The 23,689-nt window shown below is 46.3% G+C and overlaps 1 protein-coding gene across 2 annotated transcripts in view; it reads left to right on the top strand.

Moving 5' to 3' along the window:
• The window catches only part of PITPNM1 (phosphatidylinositol transfer protein membrane associated 1), an 875,847-nt gene that overhangs the window by 181,822 nt on the left and 670,336 nt on the right, over window positions 1-23,689 (top strand). For both annotated transcript variants that reach the window (XM_069628971.1, XM_069628972.1), the window contains exon 3: window positions 4,021-4,235. In XM_069628971.1, the coding sequence (XP_069485072.1) occupies window positions 4,021-4,235 (215 nt within the window). The remainder of the gene's footprint in view (window positions 1-4,020; window positions 4,236-23,689) is intronic.

Genomic DNA, 23,689 nt, shown 5'->3' with positions numbered 1-23,689 from the left:
CTTCCTTGGGTTTCTGGCCCAGATCCTGGCTGGTCACAAAGGCCAGTATTGAGCCAAAGGGAAACTACTAATGAGGCTTGCCAGAGGCGAGGTGCCTGGACCCAAGGGGGATGGTATAGAAACCTTTAAACTTTGCATATGCTCTTGGCTGGGGGCTGTAACTGCAATAACTACAGTCTGAATATCCACTCGGAACAGACTGCGAAGAAATCTGCTGTCATCTGGACCTCTTGCTGCAAATACTAGGATGGGCAGCTTGTGCCTCAGACCATAGTGGAATGTCCCAGGACCTTTGGAAGCCCCAGGGACTGTAAGAGACTTTGTTTGAACCACTCAAGGCAATGGAACCCAGATCATGAAATATCATAAACTAGGCAACACCGATTCTACTTTAGACTGGATTTTGAAAATGCCCTCTTAGTGTAATCTTCTGCTGAGATGTATCCCTGTTATGTTTAAACTTCCCCTGTTAATTCAATCGGTCTTATTTATTATACAAAACATAACCTAAGTTGCATACCTGCTCAATGGGCTTGTTGTTGATGTGCACTATTTTCAAAGTGCATTTGAGGTTTCCCATGAAGCGTTCTACACTTCCATTTGCTTGTAACCACAAAGGTGTGTCACGCCTGGTTCTGTGTGATATTTCTGCATTTTAAAGACCGAACACCTGAACACAAATAAGACCGATTTGTTTTTGTGTTGGCTTTAAAATGCTGACATATTGCATACTGCCCCCCCCCCCCTCCACCCCCTGCAAGGTGACCCCCTTCCCCACCCTCTCCGGTCACAGAGAGGTCTTTCTAAATCGATCTTTTTGTTCCAGTAAAGTAAAAACTATTTTTTCACTTAATACCGTCAAGCCTTCGTTGGGTTCCTATGTACTTAGGAAACATGTGAAAATCTTGTCTGGTGCACGGGGGACCAGAATGCCTTTGCTGCATATTTTATCCAGCACGGTTATTACTGCTAATGTAACTGTGGAGTACTCCATTTGTAGGTCCAGATATCTGGAGTACTTGTCCAGCACTAACAATATGTATGACCCGGATTGCAGTGGGCTAAAAATGTTATGGGACACTTCCTCCCCGATGGAGTCATGAGTAATGGTTCTGAGAACGTGTGGGGTGTAGAATATTACAGATGGTGCACATATGCAGAGTTGCTTGGTGGTTCTGAATCCCACAGCATACTAAAAGTGAAGAGTTCTATGGTGCCGCTGAAAATGAAAGCCTCACTCTTAAGACTGGAGACCACCAACTTTAGCCCAGATTCTGGTGACCAGGGTGAAACAGGACTAGTGAGAGACTGCAAATTCTCAGAAGATGAGTATGTCTCGGATGGAAACTGCGCCAGCTCAACTGATGCAAACCCACAACTAAGCTACGACTAAAAAGAACAATGTGACTCCGTAGGTAGATTGAACAAATGGGTTGATGGGAGTTTTTCTAAGTCAAGGGGAGAGTGTAACATCTAGTAGCGTTGTACAGCCAAGCCAAGTTGTTGTCGAGGAGGGACTTGAATGAGACTAGATACTGGACAGGACGTGCCGAGGCGTGAGAAGGGAAGTGAGAGGAAGAAAAAAGGATGAAGAATAAAGAAGACGTAGTTTATACATGTTTCCATCTCTTTGTCTTATTGTTTGCGCGGCAGCCTGGAGTCCAGGCTGTGTCATGAATCCAATGGAGTCATCACTGATAACCCAGCGGTGACTTCCTCTCATGTTGTATGCGGACGGCAGCCACTACCTGATCCTGAACATCGGGCGGCCCTATGAGGGAGGATCACATGGAAGGAGACAACCTCCAGGGTGATGTTATGGCTTCATTTGATGAGACCTGGTACTCCCCATTTGTCCTTAAAGGTAATGCTTTCATACCCACTACCCTTATGGCCTATTGCCATACATTTACACGTTCCCCTTGGAAGAATAGAAACTATTTACCAAAGCATATGAAACCCACTCCCAACTTTGGTCTATCACGTGGAAGTAACAAGAATGCCTTTATCAGTTCCATCCATTCATTATCCAGAACTGTTTTACCATCCAGGCATGTTGAAAGTGATTATAAAAACTCTTTATCAGACATCATCAATGGACTAATTTTCCCATAATCCCCCGAGTACTGGGACGAGGAAGAGGAGTAGAGCAGTGCACAGCGAAAGAAGCTTCCAACCCAGCGAATGCTCTAGCTGTTGGCCGAAAACACCTGTGCCCATGAAATTTAAAGACCGGCAACCCAGTGTCAAAGACTGCTGTTGTTGGAGAGAGAACGGTTTGCCTTTCTGCAAGGCTCGAGGTCCCGAACAGGTGTGGCAGAGCTGCGCGACTCAGAGCAGTGGAAGAAGGGAAATGCTGCAAGGAGTCAAGATGCTGCAGAGATGCCGGGAGAAAGGAAGACTCTACTGGGCGTTTACTGAACCTATGGCCTATTGCCATACATTTACACGTTCCTAGCAGAAAGAAGACCCTTATCTGAGAGCCCAAACCAAAACCGGCACACTGAAGGGAAGCCGAAAGGAGATGAAAGGACACTGAAAAATCATTCACAAAGGGAAAGCAGGAAGAGTACCTTCACTGATTGACCGCGAACGAGCCTGGGCGCGCAAAACAGAGCTGGTGAGTCAACCCAAGGATGGTGGAGACCCTGGGTCGTATGAGTGGGCGTGCCAAATGCAAATAATAGTAAAACAGGTTGATGAACAAGAGAAGGCAAAGAGACTAATTGTAAGAAGGGAAAGTGAATTGAAACCAAAGCCCTTACTAGTGTGTGAATGCATGGAATGCAAATACATGCACACAAAGAAATGAATAATAGATCAAGAGGATATATTATCCAACCAATTAAATGTACAATTGTGGAAGTGTATGATTATAAGAAGCCCTGACAGGAAAGTATACTAGGCAATTTCAAAGGAATGAATACAAGAATCCCTGGCATGAGAGTATACCAGGCAATTGTAAGTGCATGAACATAAGAAGCACTGGCAGGAGAATATACCAGGCAACTACTATTGTTTGAAGTACAAGAAGCCCTGGAAGGAAAGTATACCAGACAATCATGATTGTGTGAACATAAGAAGTCCTGGAAGGAGAGTATACCAGTGAACCACAAGGCTGTAAATACAAGAAGCCCTAGCAGGAGAGTATACCGGGCAATTTGTAAGTGTGTGGAAAAGAGAGATCCTACGCAACGATATCAGGACTGTGTTGGTCAGACAAGCAGGAGCTAAATCCTGGCCACAGAACTTTGAAGTAAAGCGAACCATAGAACATTGTGTGTTTAACAGTGCCACTGTGGGCCCTACAAGACACAAGGAACTGTTGTGGAAAGAACTGTTTGGGGCAAAGAGGAATCCAGGGGAAGGGAGTTGCCCTCTGGAACAAGGACTCTTTACCCTTGAAGAACGTTTGAGCTTGAGCTACTTATTCATTCTTTTTTAAAACTTTTTTTTCAAAAGGCCTCAAAGGTTAAAGACATTTCCCTTTTCACCTTTTTTGTTTAGTTTATAGTGTGAGGGTCATAACTGAAATTCTGGACACAAGGACAGTTTTGATTTTGACATCCTGACACAGACAGATCCTTGGTTATTGGTTTAGGTAGTGGTCTTCCTCTTAGAGCAGGGTTAGAGAGGCCTTTTGCTAACCCTTCTATTTTAATAAACGTTTTTAAACAAAAACATGGCTAACTTGTGTCGGAGTTTCATTTCTTACTCCTCACAGCTGCTCAAGAAAATTAGAAGACATTACCTTAATTAGTTATCTACTGAAAGAATAGCACAGAATCCGTATGGGTGAAGGAAAAGCACTGGCGTCATGGTTCTGAAGTGGCTGAGACTGAACGGTTTGCATCACATATTATTGCAACTACATAAATTCCCAATGGTTACTGGTATTTGCAGTCTTGTTACAGTTTTGCTTTGGTGTTGAAAGTTGAATGCAAATATAGTGAAGCATAGAACTTGTCATGCAATTAATGAGCCCTTAGGCTGAATAACTTTCTTGTATATTTGTTGTAGAAAAAGAGCCGGGAAGAGTCCAGTGGAGAAGGCAGCGGTGTGGAGATCTTGGAGAATCGACCTTACACGAATGGACCAGGGGGTGCTGGACAGTACACACACAAGATTTACCATGTAGGGTCTCACATACCCAGCTGGTTCCGTGCCTTGCTTCCTAAGGCAGCCCTGCAGGTGGAGGAAGAGTCATGGAATGCCTATCCATACACGAGGACAAGGTACCCAAAACAAACCATCGCAGATGATATCTCCAGAATGTATAATTGATCTTGTTACTTTGACAAGGGGTATTTGCATACATATGTGTAAAGGGGGAGCATTTTTAAACCAGATTATTTCAGACACACAAATTGGACAACCTGTTCAGCTCATCCCTTTTCCGGCAGATAAGTAGAAACAAGACTACTTTTACTTAGTAACAAGAAACACTGTGATCTGCCCAGGGCTTAAAAAGTCTAGGACATTTTCAAATTTGTGTAGGTAGATCTTATCCCCTACCATAATTTTAGAGGGCAAACAAAACACATTTATGAAAGGACAAGATTCTCCTAAGCAGTGTAGCGAACAGCATCCTGAAAACAGGTTTTAGGCAGTTCTGAGACAGTGACAGGAAGTTCTGAAACCGGTTGTGCAGGAGAGGAAGGAAATTGTCAGTTGCAACATAAACATGGTGCTGCCCATAATCGGACATATGTGGCTGAAAAACCAGTAGTTACAGTTTATGAACTGTCCAATGTATCTGAAGGGAATATTTATTATGAGGAACTGGCCATGTGACGTGAAAGGAATTTAAGACCTTAATCTTTCGAGAAATGCAGTCACCAGATTCCGCTGGCGCAAAGTATGTTTTGAGTTAAGCAACATATTTTTGAAAGATTGGTCTTCTTCAGGAGCTGTCTTGGTGGCACATTAGGCATTGAGGATATAGACCAAGCCGTATTGTTGAAACTAAAAGAACCCTATATGAAGGAACATTATTATCAGCTGGGCGCAGTGGTGCTTGAACCCTGGTATTAAATGTCAGTATTAAGTGTCACCTGAGCAATGTACTGTGCTTCCCATCCTTTTTTCTAATTTACCTGTTCTTTTGAGGCGACACTTCAGTCGTTGGCAACTTCCATCCGCCAGCTTTGCTAATTCTGACCATTGCTCGTGCTGCAATTGAAATAGAAAGAGGGCTTCTTCATGGGGAAGGAGTTTCCTTTAATTTTCCATGGCCTCTTTTTATTCTTTCTGTGAGGGGAAACTTATGTATCTTATGTATGCTTTGAGCATGTTGGATCCAGACCGCAAGCACCTTTCCGCAGTCATAATGTGATGAAATGACTACCGTTCTACAGGAGTACAGTGTTGAATAGTAAATAAAACCTGTGTTCAGACCCATACTACTACTAAACCAGCAGTGATCACAGTTATAAAGGTGAAACAGGCACACCCCGACAGGCACACCCTTGCTCTTGTGATGGCGCAGACCCAGGGCAGGCTACACACTTCAGGGATGGGGGGCGGAAAGTTAGTACAAAAACATTCTGAACAATACTGCTGGGGTACCAAAATAAAAGAATATTCAACCAAGGTTCTTTACAAAATTGACATTTTTTTAAACGAACAATGCAAACTAATAAAAAAAAATGTCATCTCCTGTAGTGGAGATTAGATTGCATTTTGGTGCAGAAATGAGGCAGTGATTGTTTAAGTCGGCTCGATAGGGTCTTGAAACGCGGTTCTTCATTGGCAATTGGTTCAAAGCGGAGATGCACTCAAGCGATGGGTAGAGCCAGTGGTTCGACTGATCAACAGCAGATCAAAATAGCAACAGTCGTCAAAGGCAGCTCTGGGTGCTTGTATCATCTCAAAAAGAATCTCAAAGTGCTCGAACTGGTTTGAAAGCGGATCATTGCTGAAAAACTTGGTCAGTGCTGGTGCTTGATTTCTGGGTGCTGGAGGATCCTGTCTGGGGTTTCCGGAGACCAAGGAAGTCCTTTCCACTGTGCTTTCCAACCAGGAAGTTTTATAAAGAGACTTCCAGGGGTTCTGGCGGCTCCAGTGAGCAGGCCCTTGGAAGCAGTGTTCTCATCTGCACTAGGATTTATCCAGCCTGCAGTCGCCCTAAATAATCTATTGGAAAAGTTAGGGAAAAGAGCTTTGTAGCAGACAGTACTCCCAATCATGTTCCACTTGAACCCTTCAAGTGTCCAAAGATGAATCAACTAAGTGGATAGTCTACCTCCCCGCCTTGTATAAACAAAAGACCACAGCAGATTGGTTCCATTTTAGCCTGCTGTAAAGGGTCTGTTAGGGAGAATTCTCATTTATGTCTAATTTCCCTCACCTAGTGAGTCCACCAGCAGCTTTGCTGGACTTCAGGAGTTTTTTTTTCCACTTGGTAAGAGTGTGAGCTTTTCCCCCACTCATACCTGTGTTTTTCCATGTGTATTTTTCTGTTTTTGTGATTGTGGACTCTGAAGTACACCACTTCAGTAGCCCCATTCTCTTGTGTCACCCAGCACCTTCAGTGCCGTGGCACAGGGTTGTCTTCGAGACTCCCCCCCCCCACCCCGATTCCATTTCTGAGGCTGACTACAGTCCCCCAGAAAAGGGTAAAGTTGCCATTAACTTTACCTAGACAATCTACCACAATCCAGTACACCCCATCTTCCATGGAGTACCAGAAAGGGTTAATTCGTATCCCTTTTTATCTGTACCTCCTAGAGCATTGTTTCGCTCTTTTAACATTTAGACTTGGCTGGTGGCAGTGTTATCTACCCTAACTTTTCTACCGCGATTATCTTGGATAAACGTGGTATTATTCTTGGCTATTATATTAGCCTCGAACATAAATCCGCTTGACCAAATTGTCTTTCTTTTGGCTCCGGTTGTGTTTATTCGCGATTTCTTTTTGTTAAAGTCCTTCTTGTGTTTTACTTTGCGCGGCAAACTAGGTTTGCCTTCTTTGTTCACCGTCTTTTGGCGGGCTTCTACTCAGAAGCCCTCCATCAGGCGCCTGTGTTTCTAGGTGGGCTGAATGTGAGGGAGGGGTGTAGTCACCCCCTGCACAGGGTATCCTAGGAAACCCAAATCGCACTTTGCCATGATTAGCTGAGGTGGTTGTCCAGGCTGGACAACCCCCCTGCTGGGTGATTGACAGCCAGGCTCTGTGAATGGGGGTTTTGCGCATAAAAGGCAGGTCTCTTGGGATAGAAGTCAGAGAGTCGCCACTGGAACTACAAGGAACCGAAGAGAAGCGGAGAGAACGACGACTGCTGCAACTACCCCGTCCCGGTGAAGCCCTGCTGCAGTCCTGAGATATCTACCCTTCAACAACTAAGAGAAGATCCAGTCCGGAGTCTTCTTCCCTTGAGCCTAGTGGGGATAACCAGCTCATCTTCCACAGCCAGAGGAGCCTCTTCCTTGGTCGAAATCGCTGCACACTGCTGTAGTGGTCCGGATAGCCATTTGAAGAGCCTCTCCTGTTTTTAAGGAGCGCACCTTTTATTCATTGTCACTGCTGCCGGATTCATACCTGTGTGGTGCAGTGGGTCTGCGGGAAACCAACAGGACCAACTGCCAGGGCACCAGCTGCACCATTGGAATAAGGTACTGTGTTCTGCTGAAGGAAATTGGGTGAACCCCTTTTTCTTCATCTCCAAGGCTTGTCCTTGTCTTCCCTCCTTCTTATAACTTTTGCTTCCGAACATTGACAATATTGAAGTACTCTTGGCTACGTTGAATCGTGATCTGTCTGACTGTGTGATCTTCGGCAACAGGCCCCCGGTGTCACTTGGCCCTGGCTCCGGCCCTTTGACTCTTGAACTCCTGTCTCTGAGTGTTTCTCGATTCTGTCTGCCTAACCAAAATATTGCCTGTGATTTTTGCCTCCAACTCCCTCTGGGTATCTCAGGTGTTAAGTGTGTTTTTGCCCGGTAGCATTTCATGTCACGGATACGTGGTTAATTAGTAGACCGAACTGTCAAAAAGTGATCGCAATCGCATCCGCGGTAACGTGTTTTGTTCGTAACACCGGTTCATCCAAACACAGGGAACTTGCCTTGAGACATACTGTACAAAGTGAATTGGTTAGTTGTAGTATAATTGACGTGTGATTTGTGTTTAAGTTTAATAGAAGTGTTGTGTTTATAACAAATGGTTTAAAAGTAAATGTACTTATATTTTTCTACCTGAAACCTTGAGTCAGTGTTTGCTTGAGTCACAGTAATTGTGGTCCCTTTGTGTAATCTCTGCTACTGCTCATATACTCTTGAGATAAGCCTGGCTGCTCCGCCACTGCTACCACTCTGACATAGTAGTACAGGCTTGTACCAAAGGTAAAATTTCTATTGCCACCTGTAGTCTTAATTGTGTGTAGTGGTCCCTAAGGGCACTGCACAGGATTCTGCCTAACAGGGTCCAAGCCTGACTGCTATTTCAGAATTTTCTTGCCTGGTAATTTCATACCCAGAGTGGTTTGTCTGCAAGAAATAGCAGAGTACAGGTAGTTTAGAAGCCTTTGGAAGGATCGAGCTACTCTACCACACCCTTTTCTCTGTCTCCTTGCATAAAAAAGTCTCTGTTAATTAACAGCATGGTGTGACTTCCCCTGTCCTTTGAAGCACGGAACATCTCCTTGCCCCCTAAAGGCAGTTCCTGCCTTCCTGGGAGGTGACAATCCTTTCCCAGGGATAACAAATGATTTTCCTGAGGATAAGCCCAAATGGTTTGTTTTAAGTGACTCTGTCCTAGACCGTGCATTCATTTTAGCCCCAGACAGGAAGGTCACAAGCAACCAAGCTGATAAGAAAATAACATCAATATGTTTTTCCAATACAACTAGAGATCAACATGTCATAACCAGTCATGGTTTATATTTATATTTGTCATCTGCCACCAGATCCTGGGGCCCACAATTATATAATTTAATTTTGATGCACGAGTGACTGCAGTTAAAGACAGATCCTAGCATACTGAACCTTTGGTTTCAACAGTTGCTGGGAGGAATGCACATTTATTTTATGTTTTATTTCATGCCGAAAACCAGGCTGGCATTAGGGTGTGGATCACACAAACAACAAGACATAACAAAAGAACGGCTAACAGGACCGTAATTAGGTTGGTGATGAAGTAGCAATGGGCACTATATTTGAACAGATAGATTTTCAGCCCTTTTCTGAATAACAGTAAATTACTTTCCAGATGTAAATTGGGTGGAAGAGTGCTCCAGGTAGTGGACGCAATGCAAGGAAAAGATTTGCTATTCGCTTTATGATGTTTTAGGTGTGGACAGTTTAAAAGCATGGTGTTGCTTGAATGTAACCTTTTAATGGGTTGGTAAGTTGTTATTCTTCTCTTTATGTATTCCGGGGCTGTACCATAAACTGCATGGTGAGCAAAGACAGCCATTTTAAATTGGATTCTAGCTTTTATTGGGAGCCAGTGAAGAGACTTTTGATGTACTGTAATATGCTCACCTCGTGGGACTTGTTTTATAATACAAACATCATTATTTTGAACCACTTGAAGGGTGTGCAAGTTGTTTTTAGATGCGCCACCGAAAAGAGCATTACAGTAGCCCATTCTTGATAGCATCGTAGCCCTAGCCAATGTCTTGCAGGTTTTGTCTGACATCAACTGTCTCATTTTCCTTAAGAGTTTTTAGCGGTATTGGGCATTGGTGTTGTTCACTTGTGCATTGGAACTAACATTACAATCCAAGACAGTGCCTGATGTTTGAAGAGATCGTTTAATCTGACAGTATCTTGATTGTAATTACCCTCCAGTCTCAGCAGAAGCTGAGTGTCGTCAGCATAGTTGGTAAAGTGGATATTCAGATCTTCTAACATATCACACTGGTGTTTGATATACAGATTAAATAAAGCTGGGGACAGGAAAGCCTCATGTGCATATACAAAACAGATGGGAGTATAGTCCGAAAGGGTATCACCCCAATGGACAGCTGAGACCCTATCGGACAGAAAGGAGTGGATCCAATGTATAGCTTTGGGTGACCACTTCAAATGTTGCCAAAAGAGTATCATGGTCCATCAAATCGAATGCCGCTGACTGGTCCAAAAGGACCAATAAGTCACATCCTCCTGAGTCAATAATATCTCTCAGTACTATGGTGAGGTCTAAAGCCTGACTGTTTACGATGGAGGATATTTTTGTGTTGTAGAAAGTCCTGGAAATGATTTGTAGCTACTTTTAAGATTTTCAACAAGAAGGGCGTGTTTGTGATGGGTCTTAGGTTAGATATATCGTTGGGATCTTTGCCAGGTTTTTTACCAGGGAGGTGATTGTGACTCACTTAGTATCTCTGGGGGCCTCCTTTTGTTCGAAAGAAGAATTGATAGAGCAGGTAAGCAATGGACCAAAGAGTTCCATTTGCCAGTATAATCTTTGAAGGAATAATATCTCCTAAACAAGAAGTAGGTTCCATACTCTTCATAATTACCAGACGTTCTGCCATATTGATATATTGGAACACAAAGACAGATTCTGTAACCTCAATATTCCCATTGGGTTCACTGGTCACATTGCAATCTTTCAGTGGTGCAGGATCCTTGGCCTGGACAACTATGACAGAGGACTTAATCTTGTCTCTAGCCGCTAAGACTTTGTCGGTGAAGGCATTTTGAATTCTGACATAGTCGTTTTTATACGGTATACATGGAATTTGCTGTTGCCTAGGATTTTCAATCTTTCTCAGTATGTGAAAGAGTTATTTAACTCAATTTTCGGCTTTCGCAATTTGGTTCTCAAAGAAGTCTTTCTTAGCATTGCATGTAGCACTCTTATATGTTTTTGTGAGTTCCTTCCAGGCTATTTTATGGACATCAGAAAAGGCGTTCGGCCTGTGTTTTGAATTTCTTAATTTCCTTTGACATCTTATGTTGGGTCATGTTAAGGGGTTTTAGTAAAACGCCTCGGTCACCCAAAGGTGTCATGGCGATGTAGATAGAATGAAGATATTGATCGACTCATTTGAGATATATAATGGCTTAAGGGAGGTCCCTCTCTGTAGTAATAATGGTAGAGAGTTCCATAGTCTGGCTGCTTGTACTGTAAATGAGCATTTACCTTGAGTATCTTTACTGTAGGGGGAACAGTTATCAATCTTCCATCATTCGATCCCAGTAGTTCATGGGAAATGTAAAGATTGAGTTTGGTCAAAAAGGGGTGAGCCATGTGGCTGGTGTTCACTTTTAAAAATGAGAAATATGCTCTTGAAAACTATTTTTGTATTGGTAGCCAGTGAAAAGAGTGCAGGGCCGGAGTGACATGGATTTGAGGTTGTATTTTGAACCTCTTGCAGTCTTCAAATGTGGCAGACCTACATATGTAGTGTTAACATCCAGGCAGGATTAAATAAATTAGTTCATAACCATTATTTGATAAGTAAAGTACAGAAATGGGAGAAGGTGTCCGTTTCCTAATAATAAAAATGCTTGTTTTAGTGACTGCTGCAACCTGATTAATTAAGTATAGTTATTGATCACATATAATAGCCATATTGTTTAATTCCTGTTTGGGCCCTGGGTATTGGTGTCTGGCCAGAAAGATGGCTCCAGTGTATAGGATTCACATTTACAGTCAAGATCTGAGTTAAACTTTAAATGGTTGAAGCCCTTCCAGGTCTTAATTGAGATCAGACAGTCTAACTTTTGTGGACCAAGAAGCATCAGCCCGACCCAGATCTGAAATGATCTGGGTGTCGACTGCATAGTTGAAGAATACGAGGCCAAAACTATGAATTATGTCCATTAAAGGGCAGAGGTAGAGAGTGAAAAGAATAGACTATGGAGCAGAGCCCTGCAGGACCCCACAAGTCATTAGGTATGATTGAGAAACAAAAGATCCTACACAGACTTTCTGGGATCATTCTGTTAAAAAGGAATGTAGCTCCTTGAGTGCAGTGCCTTGGAAGCCACATTCTTCAAGTTTGGAATAGTGAATTTGATGGTCAAACATATCAAAAGCAGCTGGTAAATCCAATATCCGTGCTCCAGAGCCACCCTTATTGAACCTTTCTCTAAGATGATCTAAAATAGATGCAGTGATGAGTTCAAAACTATGTGAGGGTTCGGAAACTATTTTTGGCCCCATTCAATAAACCAGAGACTTGGATTTATGGGGGGGAGGTACCAGTCTAACTGCTTGGATAAGAATGTTAGTTGAAAGATAGTTCGAAAGTTCCCCCAGATCCGTATAGTCCAGTGATGGCTTCTTTAAAAGGGGTTTGGTCAATTTTCAGCGTAAGGCGTTAAGTTCTTACACAGACCATTTTTTTGCTTTGCTTCTCCGTAGCTCGTCAATTTACTTAATGTTTGGGTTGTTATGGTGTTTTAAACTTTATGTAAGGTAAGGACTAGGTAGACGGTCTAGAATGGTTTATTTGGTAACTTGCTTTCATTGGGGAGAAGCTATGGGAGACCTGGATGACATCGTCGGTAAAGAAGTGGGGATTGTGAATGAAATACCAAGATGATTTTGTTCAGGAGACAGGGACACGATGGTCAGTCTCTAGTTCTGTTGACCGAGATAAAATTTGATCTAAAATATGTCCCTCTTTGTGTGTAGGGTGGTTCACTAGTGCTGTCGGGCCCTTGGAGTGATTCCAAGAAGTGGGCAACTGCTGGATGTGTCTTAAGCTGTGTCCAGTAGTTAAAGTCCTCCAGTACTATACTATTTAGTATTGTTTTCAAATATATTGAATATGGTTTCGGTTAGCTAATGGGCAAATTACTTTCGGGTCGACGTGGTTTGTATATCAATAGGACCGCAATAGGGTAGAAACTCTTCGAATTTGAGAAACCATTACTATTCATAGGCTATAAATATTTTGTCACACGATAGACTATAAACCCTTTGTCCAATGCTGGGCGAGCCAGTGTGGCAGCAGTGGATGGAAGAAATGATTTGCTGCTCAGGATATTGACAGCTTGTCAAAACCACAGCAACGAAAGTACAATTGTGCGGTCCAAAGTAATCAACTGCCACTTCTTCCCAGACAGCTGTGGGCAGTGTGGACATTTGTAGTGGTTCAGGGAAATTCATAGAGTCGCACTGGGACAGGTGTTAACCCTCTTTTAAGGCCATTTTGACCATTAATTCCATTTTGGAGAATCTTACATTTGCTATGCAACATATTGCAGCTCGAATATCCGTGTGACTTGGAGAGCGGAGCACTTCAGACGGGATGGAAACCTCTGTTGCCTTGCTCCTCTGATCTGTTTTGCTTTTCCTAATTGAGTTTAAATATGTTCCATCAAGCCATGCATCCTGGGACCCGAGTCCCAGTAAGTCCTTCAACCGATGGAACAAACCAAAGAACACGGATGCAAACCGCACCTGAAATAATAATCGTTCCTACTCTAATATGCAGATGGCTACTAACTCATGCAGCAAACTTCGTAACAATGAAACTGTGATTTAACGTCTGCTGTCGCTGGGTCCACATTTTGGTATGGCCCAGCCTTCAAGCATTCCTCTTGACATTTCCCCCTCCCCCGCAATGGTTTGTAGATCCAGAATAGTTTGCCCTAATAAGTAATCCCAACCAGTTTTGCATATATGGTCACAGCTGAATGCCCCTTTACAAAGAGCTTCAGGACATAGTTAATAGTGTCCCTTTCCCTACCTTTCAGTCGCAGCAGCACAGCACTTTCCTGAAATGCCTGCACAACATGCATCTTTGGTGCACAATGCCAATGAAGATGCAATCCACTACAAGACCTTCAGACTCCTAGCTTTGCAAGTCTTAAAGAACTGGTGTCCACTGCTCTGCAGTCTCCGATGCCAGCCCACAGAATCTTCTCCACAGTGAACAAGACAGAACGCCAGCTATGCTGTTGTCCACACTTGCAGTGTGCCTGGTTCTAAAGTCAATATTCCATCATAATCGAAAGAAAAACTGCTGCCTCAGGCCTAACTCTGCCCAAATTCTGCTACATTTGGCTTTCGTTATACTACACCTTCCCGCAACATCCTCTGCCATCCCACCTGCGGCAAACACTATTATTGTGCACCAGCACATACACTCACATACACCCCTGCATTCATTTTCACACACATTCTCTGACAAACACAGGCATTACATTAACTTTTTTTCCTGCCCCGTGGAAGATCACCAAAGGGCTCGGCATGTCACGCACTAGTTTCCTCTCTGTATGGTGTATGGTGTGCTAACAAGTGACTGAGGGCGTTGCTCTGGGGCCACAAGGATGTGCCATGAGGCAACATACTGGCGCCGCAAGGAAGTGACAGAAGCGGCTGCGCTCGTGCCCAGTGGCCTCTTACAAACCCACTAACTATACTTTCCTCTGGAGCCAGAATGAGCCCCCCCCCGCCTCAACCCCCAACACAGTGCAACTGAGCCGAGTGCCTAAATCGCTTAGTGATTACATTTCCCTTAGCACTGCCAGCCTCTTCCGTCACCTCGCTGCCTAGCAAGCATCTCTGAACACCCATCACTTCCACCAACTTCCCAGACACCTTTTCTTTAGTTGAGATCCTGACCTGCTACCTTATTGACCGCTTGCAACCTGCCGACCTGGAAATGCATCGTTCTAGTCCCTGGAATAAACCTGAGACTTGGAGGCCCCTCTGATCCTATTTCACTGTCCCGGATTCACAAATACCCAACACAATACGCCTTCATCTCCTAATCTGCAGTTCCTCTGCCCTGGTCCTGCCCTGCTGCCAATAGAAACATTGCTGCTTAAAAAGTAAGAATAGACTGGGATTGTGTTACATACATCAAGTAACTTGCACTACTGACATTTTGGGACCTATTGGCAAGTAAATAGTAACTCCCAACATTTTCAGCAAACCTTAGCCCTATTAATTACAACAAGGACTTCCCATGTCTAAACAAGGTAATGTCTACTCAGATGACTGATGATTGAGAAGTGGAAATCCTTTGGTAGAGCTAAGAAAGATGTCAAAATTACATAATGGGATAGTTCGAAATCACTTCAGATACAAGATTAGGTGGCACATCCAAATGACAAATTAGCCACCACGAAGGAGAAAGAAAGTCTGTGTAAAAGAAATGAAATGCTTGCGCACAAAACGTGACAACTTAATTTCAAAAGTAAGTAATGGCTTGCTCAAAGCCATAACTGTTTTTTTTTATTTTAATGATTTAATAAAGCTCACATTTGTACGATGGTCGCGGACACTAAGCAAAATAAGATAACTAACTATCAAGGAAATCCCAAACATAGGTTGATAGAAAAAGCAACATTATGAAAAAAATACCAGAAAAAATAAATTTTTCATAATCTCACAGAATGACATCACTTAATTGTGATGGGTAGAAGAAAAATATACTGACAAAATGAGAGGAAAACCAGTATGAAAATTATTTTGAATGCTTTCCTGAAAGCAGAAAAAGCATTCTGCACACAGCCAGGCACTGCAGATTCAGCAGTTGCAGAGCAGCTGGCAACATTGATTAGATTGCTTAATGTAGTGGCACGGCGGAGTATTCCAACTCAAGAATGACTTGCATCTCTAGCCCCATGCAGTTTCTTTGCCAAGTATTATCCTGTGGCTTGTATGTCACTCACTCAGCACAACTTAAATTGGCAAAGCCAACGAAAGTGAAACAGAAGGGGGCGATGCAACTGAAGTTGAATGATGATCAACTCTTTATAACAAAACTGGTCCTCGCAATAAAAAAATAAATCTTGGGAGACTAGAGACTAGATGACGGCCGGCACCCGATAGTCGTGTCGGCAGTGGCTCTGTGCACCCTCTGCTTCTAGCAGGCGCCCACGCCACCTGGAGCCTCGAAACGCGTGCACCAGCCCTGCGATGCTAGTGGGAATGCTCCGGTACATCAGAGAACAGCCATTCCAGCCCAGCGCACAGTTTGTTGGCTGTAACAAATCTGGTGGGTATAGTCAAGTGGCCTGCCTGAGGACACCGACTGGGCTCATAGCTCCAGCTGACCTGTGCACCCAGGTTGGCGTGGGATAGGGTAGGGATCAGATCCTTGCTGACGTAGATGGAAGCTGAGCAGAGCTCCTACAAGGGCACCCAGAGACAGGCAGCGAGGTTGCTGGGGCACTGAAGCACCAGGGGGTGGCCTGCTGCGTGCCCCCAGGGAATTCTGGGAAGGAAGATCAGCCAAGGATGCAGGCAACTCGGGGTATTCCCTGAACTCCAGAGGCCTGTGGGGGCCACCAACACAGTCAGCACGCCCAGGGTATGGACTAGGCTGGTTCAGATAATTTTGGAGAGGCAGTCTGCCTCCCAGGAGAATGCAGGCGGGTGGCACCTGTGCAGCTCCTGTCTAGGGGTTAGAGGTACATCATTGGCATCAAGAGCACAAATCCAGGTCTCTGTTGCTGGAAGTAAGTGGCCAAGGCCCTGGGCAGAGATACATGGATGTCAAACCACCACCCTAAATCTCAAAAACAGACTTCCAAGACAGGGGACTGATTAGGCACCCTTTCCACCATATAGGGTCCAGGTGAATCCAGACCTAGCACTACAACAGGGAAGACCATGGCAGAGTAAGGGAAACCCGCGACAGCAACATCCAGAGAGGCCCTCTCGCAGCAAGACCTGCACCATGATTTGAAAGACATGCAGTCCTCCCTGATGAAGGCCTTTGAGGACCAGTTACAGTTGATGCGCCCAGATCTCAACATAGCGCTGGTCGATATGAAACAATAGGTGGGCTATCTGGGGTAAAGGACGGACCTCCTCGAAAGTGGCCTGCAAGAGGTAGAACCAGAATGTAGGGAACACAGTGAGGCAATCAAGTGGCTGAATGCCGCAACAGAGAACCTGGGACTCCAAATGGAGGACTTGGAGAACAGGTCGCGAAGGATCAATATTTGCATTAAAGACCTGCCCAAGGAAGTCATGGATCAGGATCCTAAGCTGCAGGTTCAGAGAATGTTTGCAGGTGTTCTGGGGGACACAACTCTGGACGTCTGACGGCGACAGAACTGGTCGTCAGGCGAACGGTCGCAGCAGCAGATAAAGGGATGTCCTGGCTTCATTCACGTTATACGCACATAAGGAAGCTGGACTCCGTGTGGCGAGAGCTAAGGCACCGATAACATACCAGGGGTCGCCAATACAACTGTACCAGGACCTGGCGTGGAATACACTGCTGAAAAAAGAGAGACTGATGGGGCCTGTGGTCCAGGAGCGATCAAAAAGGAATATTTGATACAAATGGAAATTTCCATTTGGAATGGTGTTTGACTGGGAAGGTTCGCAAAGACGCATTACCTCAGCCCAAGAAGGAGTCTCCCTTCTTCAGCTTGACTTGGACCTGGATAAACAGGAGAGCTTGCGTCCGTCTCCTGAGGCCCGCGTCAGACCTAGGCCCTGGGAATGGGCATCAGTAGGGAATCGCAGAAGAAAGAGGGCCCAACTTGTGGACCTTCTTCGAGGGGGCAGTGCAGAACATAGGATAACATTGAAATAAATAAAGACAATAAATAAAAGTGCGGCCAGCTGGTGGCAAGTGCACGGGTACGTGCAGACATCAGGTGTGAAGTGATAGGGGCTGTAGGGATTCAGAAATAGTCCCCGAGTGCAAGGGTTGCCAGGGGGGAAGTGCAGGTGTGCAGCTGGCAGGGGGGGGTACGGGCCCGTGATTAGAGGTTAGCCGGGTAACCAGTGCAATTTCAGAATCAGCCAGGAGATTAGGAGAGGAGGAGAGAAAGCAGAAGCAAAGAGGAAGGTCTTGAGGCGCTTACTGGAACCAGAGACGGCTCTCCTCAAGTTTCAGAGAGGCAGGGAGGCTGTTCCAGAGGGAGGCCCGAGAAGAGGAAAGAGATCTAGCACCAATTCGCTGCTTGGAGAAGCGACTGGCCCTGAGGGAGTTGGAGGTGGATGAGCGAAGAGCTTGAGAAGGAAGATCTTTAGGAAGAGAGAGTTGAAGGTATTTAGGTCCCAGGCTGCAGAAGGCCTTGTGGACCATGCAGAGGGTTTTGAACTTAATCCTCGCCGTAACTGGGAGCCAGTTTAGAGATTTCAGTCGTGGAGAGATATGATCCCTGTGCTTGAGGCCAAGGACCAGTCTCGCAGTCCTGTTTTGGATGAGTTGCAGAGGGCCGAGAGTAGAGGCAGGCAGAGTTAAAAAGAGGCTGTTGCAGTAGTCCAGCCTAGAGAGACTCAGAGCTCTGGAGACAGTGAGCTTCTGGGGAAACAGCGGAAAGGGAGAATACCTCTGAGGAGATGCAGCTGGTAGTGTGACTTCTTAGAGACGTCAGAGATGTGAGGAGGGAAGGGAAGTATGGAGTCGAAGAAGACCTCACAGGGGGGGGAACAGGTAGAGGGCCAAGAGAGGCTGGCCAGAGAGGAACAGGAAAGGAGGGAGTAGGTGTGCTGATGAGGAGAATCTCGGTCATTAAGGCAGAGATCATTGGCGGCACACCACTCCTGGATGGCAGACAGTCTGAGATGAGAGAAGGAGAAGAGGTGGCGCAAGGGAGCCTGAAAATGAGTTGAGTGTCATCTGTATAGCACTGAAAGTTGGGGCAGAGAGCGGCAATGCGGTGGGCAAGAAGTGCCAGGTATTGGTTGAACAGCTTGGGAGAGAGGTTAGACCTCTGGGGAACACCACAGGTCGAGATAGAGATGGAGGAGAGGAAGGACCCGAGTTAGACCTGGGAGGGTCAATCGGAGAGGAAAGAGGTCAGCCAAGCTGTGGCCTGATCGGTGATACCCAGGTTATCACGGAGACGGTTGAGCAGGATGTCATGATTGACCATGTCAAAGGCAGAAGAAAGATTAACTAAGATGAGGATGATGATGACACAGGGGGTGTTGGAATCGAGGTTGGAGAGCACGTCTTCACAGATCTTCAGGAGAGAAGTTTCCATGCTTCTGGCAGCTCTGAAGTCAGACTGATGGTGAAGACAACCAACAGATTCAGTGTGAAGATTGAGCTGGGAGATGGCCAGCTTTTCCAGGAGTTTGCCCAGGAAAGGAGTGATGGAGATTGGGCTATAGTTAGCCGGGTAGGAGGGGTCGGCAGAGGATTTCTTAAGAAGAGGGTGCACAAGGGAGTGCTTCAGGGGGGGTGGGAAGGCTCCAGTGGTGAAAGAGTGGTTCCAGACGTCAGCCAGGGCAGGAGCCAAGGTGTCAATGTGGACCTGGTTGGTTTTGGAGGAACAGGGGTGAACCTGTTTTGGCGAGCCTTTCATGGATCGGACTTGTCTATAAACCTTGTCTGAGGAGAACAGGGGAAAGGCCGAGAAGGGGGGAGGAGAGGTGGCCGAAGAAGGGCTAGAGGAAGAGCAGGGAGTAGAGGGAAGAGGGGGAGAGGGGAAGAGATAGAGGACAGAATGCCCTGAGTTTTAGAGATGAAATGAGAAGCCTGGGCCGTGCAGGGGGACTGGAGAGGTAGAGACTGCAGCAGGATTGGCCAGCTCCTTGCAGATTTTAAAGAGTTTGGCCGAGTTGTTAGATGCCGCAGAGATGTGGGCTCTCTTCTTCCTGCGGAAAGAGAGCCGGTATTGCCTTTGGAGCATGCAGCAGGACAGTTTGTGAGAGGATGTACTGGAAGCACGCCATTTCCTCTCAGCCACCCTGCACTTGCGTTTAAGGGTGATGAGGTCTAAGTCGTACCAAGAGTTGCACCTGGTTTTGGGCTTCAAGCAGATCGTCATGACAGGGGCAAGAACATCGAGAGTATCAGAAATAGCAGAGGGAGAATGGAAAGGGCTGTGTCAGGGTTTGAGTCAGCCAACGGGGAAAAAGTGGCAGTGAAAGGCTCAACTGACACATGCTTCATGGGTCGGATAACCGAGAAGGTAGGTGGCAGTGCTGGAGTAGGCTTGGTCTCAGGGGTAGAGAGGGTGAGATGGGAGAAAAGGAGAAAGTGATCACTCCAGGAAACAGGAGTGGTGAGAGGGATCAAAAGGGGAAGGTCTGAAGAGATCAAAACATCAAGAGTGTGCCCTGAAGAGTGAGTCGGGCCAGAGAGGAGAGTAGAGAGTGAGAGAGAGTTGCAGAGGTCGCAAAACAGTCTATTGGAAGGACAGGAAGCATCCAGGTGGATGTTGACGTCTCCAAGATGGAGGAGTTGAGTGGCGGAGACCAGGAGGGAAGAGGCGAGGTCCGCCCACTCTGAGAGGAAGGAGGAGATCTGACCAGGTGGCCGATAGATGGTAGCCACAGTAAGGGAATGGTCAGGAGAGGGAGAGAGAGCCTGCAGACGAGGCATTCAAAAGAGGAGGAGGCCTGCGTAGGAATGACAGAGGCTGGAATCCACTCAGGGAAGATCAGGGCTACACCCCCTCCTGAACGGTTGGATCTGAGCACGGAGAGGGTCTTGTAGCCGTCATGGAGGAGAGTGTCAAAGCTCCTGACAGAGCTGGCTGTGAACTGTCTTCGTAAGACCGAGGACATCAAGGTCAAATTCCTCAAGGAGGCGACAGATGTCAGACAAGTGTTTGACAGCTGAGCGAGATTTTAGAGTGGCAATATGGAGAAGGTTACCATCCTTGAAAGACTTCCGGGGAGGGGTACAAATCAGAGGTATGCTCTGTGGAGGTGTAGAAGCAGCCTGAGGGGGGGCAAAAGACGAAGGAGGAGAGGGCAAGGTAGCCAAGGAGGAGACCACAGGGGAGGTGAGGAAGCTGTGGAGGGGAGAGAGGGGACAGCAGGAGAAGAAAGGAAATTGATGAGGCGCGGGAAGTGTCTATCAAAGAGGAGTAGGTTGGCTTGAGGTCCTTGGACCAAGACGGTACCATTCAAGTAAACATTAATGATCACCTTAGAGGAGTGGAAGGAGGTCAGGAGGACATTCCACCGGGTGCCACCATTAATGGGAGAGGAAGAGAAGGGAGAGAGCACAGAGACCATATGTAGAGTCTATAGGTGTGGCGAGGTAACGACAAAGAGGATGTCGGTGAAAGTTTGCCTCGAGGAGGCACTGGTATAGGTGTTAGCGATAGGGAGTCCTGGGTTGGAGACCAGGATATCCTTTTTAAACTTCTTCCTATCAGATTTAGTGAGGGGAGCAGTATAGTCGATAGAGAAGCAGAATAGATAGGAGAGGCAGAGATCACCATAGAGTAGGTAGGGAGAGGGGGGAAGAGGAAGGAAGTGGGATGGGGTAGAGGAGAACACTAGAGAAGGACACAGGGCAGGGTGCAAGCAGACGAGACCGAGACAAGACCAGTTGACAATTAGACAACTGTAAGGGTGGTTGGGCCCGGAGAGGGGAGGGCAGAAGAAGCACAGTGGGGAAGGGGGAAAGAGCAGGGGTCCAGAACCTGAGGGGGGAGGGGCACATGTGTTGTTGTGGGGGGGTTGGGGTACCAGCTTTTGTGGAGGGGGACTGGGAACACTGCAGGTTTCTGGATGAGGTCAAAGTTCTTCAACAAGATTTTAGGCGTCTCAAAGCAAGAGTTGCAAGGCCACCCTAGCTTAAGTCGGTTCCGCATAATGTGAGGGGTCTAAATTCCCCTCTGAAGAGAAAAAAATTGGAGCAGTTCATAAGGTCTACCAAACCGGACGTGAAACCCGTCTTCTGTGGAGAGATCAGGGGAGACTTCTACTGAAAGGTTTCTTCCAGGTCTTTCACGCTGTCATGGCCACAGGCCCCAGAACACAAAGACCACATATCTAGTGATGGGGGCAATGGGTCACTTGACTCACTTATGACCCTTTGGGACCTATAAACACAGGGGCCGTGGCTGGACCCAGTCCTGGCGCCTTTGGCGCCAGGCTCATATAGACATGTGAGCAGGAACACTTTATTTCAGTGCAGGAGTGCTTTTATTTTACAAGAACTTTCCAGGAGCTGAAAGCCTTTATTCCAGAGAACATCCTCATGTGCTGACTCATCGGGTGTGGCAGGCAGGCTGAACCTGGTGGGCGTGGCTTCAGAAGCTCAGCTATATAAGATGCTCCATCCTTAAGGCCGGTGCTTCGTGTTACTGTGCACTCGCGTGCAATGTGACGCTCACCGCCGCTTGGACCAGTTTATTTACCTTTGAAACCAGACGTTCTCCTGCATACTCACCTCCAGGAAACCAGTGCTTCATCGCTTAATCTGCAGACTCATCTCCTGACGTCCAGTGATCTTGATCCTGGTGCCGCAGCACCACACTCCGCATCCACGAACTCGGACCCTGTGAAAAAGAAGAAAGACAAGGTTAGAACATCCGTCCTAGGGCCGTGCCGCATTTGAACCCTGCGCGCCCCCTAGTTAACAACTTACTAGCTACAGTACCGCTGCAGCTTCGTTCCTCATTCCCTCCGGCTGTTGCCTCGAGCTCCGCAGATTCTGCCGGGCCGGCAACATCACCTGCAAGGGAAGAAAGCAAAAGAGCAAACATCAAAAGTGGAACGGACAGCAATACAAGACAACAAACTTTACAATACAACTAAAACAGACAAGGAAAGACAAAGGCAAAGAGGAACATTTACCTGAAGTATAGTGGCTTAGTCGCAGCAGGAGTGGACTATCACTTGCAAGGGACCAGTGAAGGACTGGACTATCACTTGCAAGGGACCAGTGAAGGAACTCGGTCCAGATCATACAAGCGTCCCTGCCAGAAGCAGCAGGGCGGAGTGCTCGCCAAAACGAATCAACAGGAGCAGTCCCGAGCAGCGTCACCTATTACCACCAGTCACCACATAAGCGCAGAGGGCGATGTTGGACCCAAGCGACCTCACCCCCGAGAGGCCTGCAACCGTGCCCCAACGCCTCTGCATAGACCAGGTGAGCGTAACGCATGCTTCTGCCCCAATAAGATGAATGGGGTAGCGCTCGAGTTGAGAGAAGGCGGGAACTTGTGAATGCCGGGTTCAAAGGTGGATAAAGGGGGTTGATATATCATGGTGATGGGGGGGGCTGCTGGGAAGTTTGTTTTACACAGTGGCATCAATCTATGCCCCCAACATGGGCCAAGAGGCTTTTCTGAAAGATTTGCTGGTTAGCCTTGAAGAGTTCGCGAAAGACAACATCATAATGATGGGTGACTTTAATTTGGCCTGGTAAAAGAAGCTGGATAGGAGCTCCAGCAGGGCTTCCCATAAGGGAGGGGTGGCCTCCAAGTCTTTGTGTGAAAAATGTCATGCCCTGGATCTGCGAGATGCCTGGAGGGGGTTGGGAGGAGGCGTTCATGTTCTTCTCAAGTGTCCATGGTTCCATTCTCGTATTGATCGCGTGTGGGTTTCACCGCCCTCTATTAGGTGAGATTAGGGGTGTAGAAGTGGGTCTGTTGGGGATGGCTGATCACACAGTAGTCAATATGAACCTGCAAATTCCCAGACACATGAGCGCCTTGTAGAGGTGGAGGGCCCCGCTAGACTTGATACAGGACCCCACTATAAGGAAGGATATGGAAGACAAGATAAACCCTTTTTTTTGGTATCAAGAATAGACAGACACAAGTGATCACAGTTCAAGAGTGTTTATTAAACTGTTTATGCAGGTTGGGGAAACGCCTAATCTAAACCTAAATCTAAGATGGGAGCAAGCTACGACCATCAAACTGAAATAAGGCAGTGCTAGAGGCGTCTTGTCAAAATAAAAGGGCCTATACCTAGACTAAAAAAAAAGAAAAAATATTGCCAATCCTTACAATTAAATACTGAAAAGAGTGTGGGATAGGATTCACAAGAAAGAAAAAAGTGTTCACAAATGATAAGTCAGGATGAGGTAGCCAGGGGGTCTCCACACGCTCGA

This window comes from Ambystoma mexicanum, chromosome 12 (assembly GCF_040938575.1).
Source record: "Ambystoma mexicanum isolate Mex_15411 chromosome 12, UKY_AmexF1_1, whole genome shotgun sequence".
NCBI lineage: Eukaryota > Metazoa > Chordata > Amphibia > Caudata > Ambystomatidae > Ambystoma > Ambystoma mexicanum.
The sequence above is the reverse complement of the archived record's forward strand: the minus strand, read 5'-3'. Positions and strand labels throughout refer to the sequence as shown.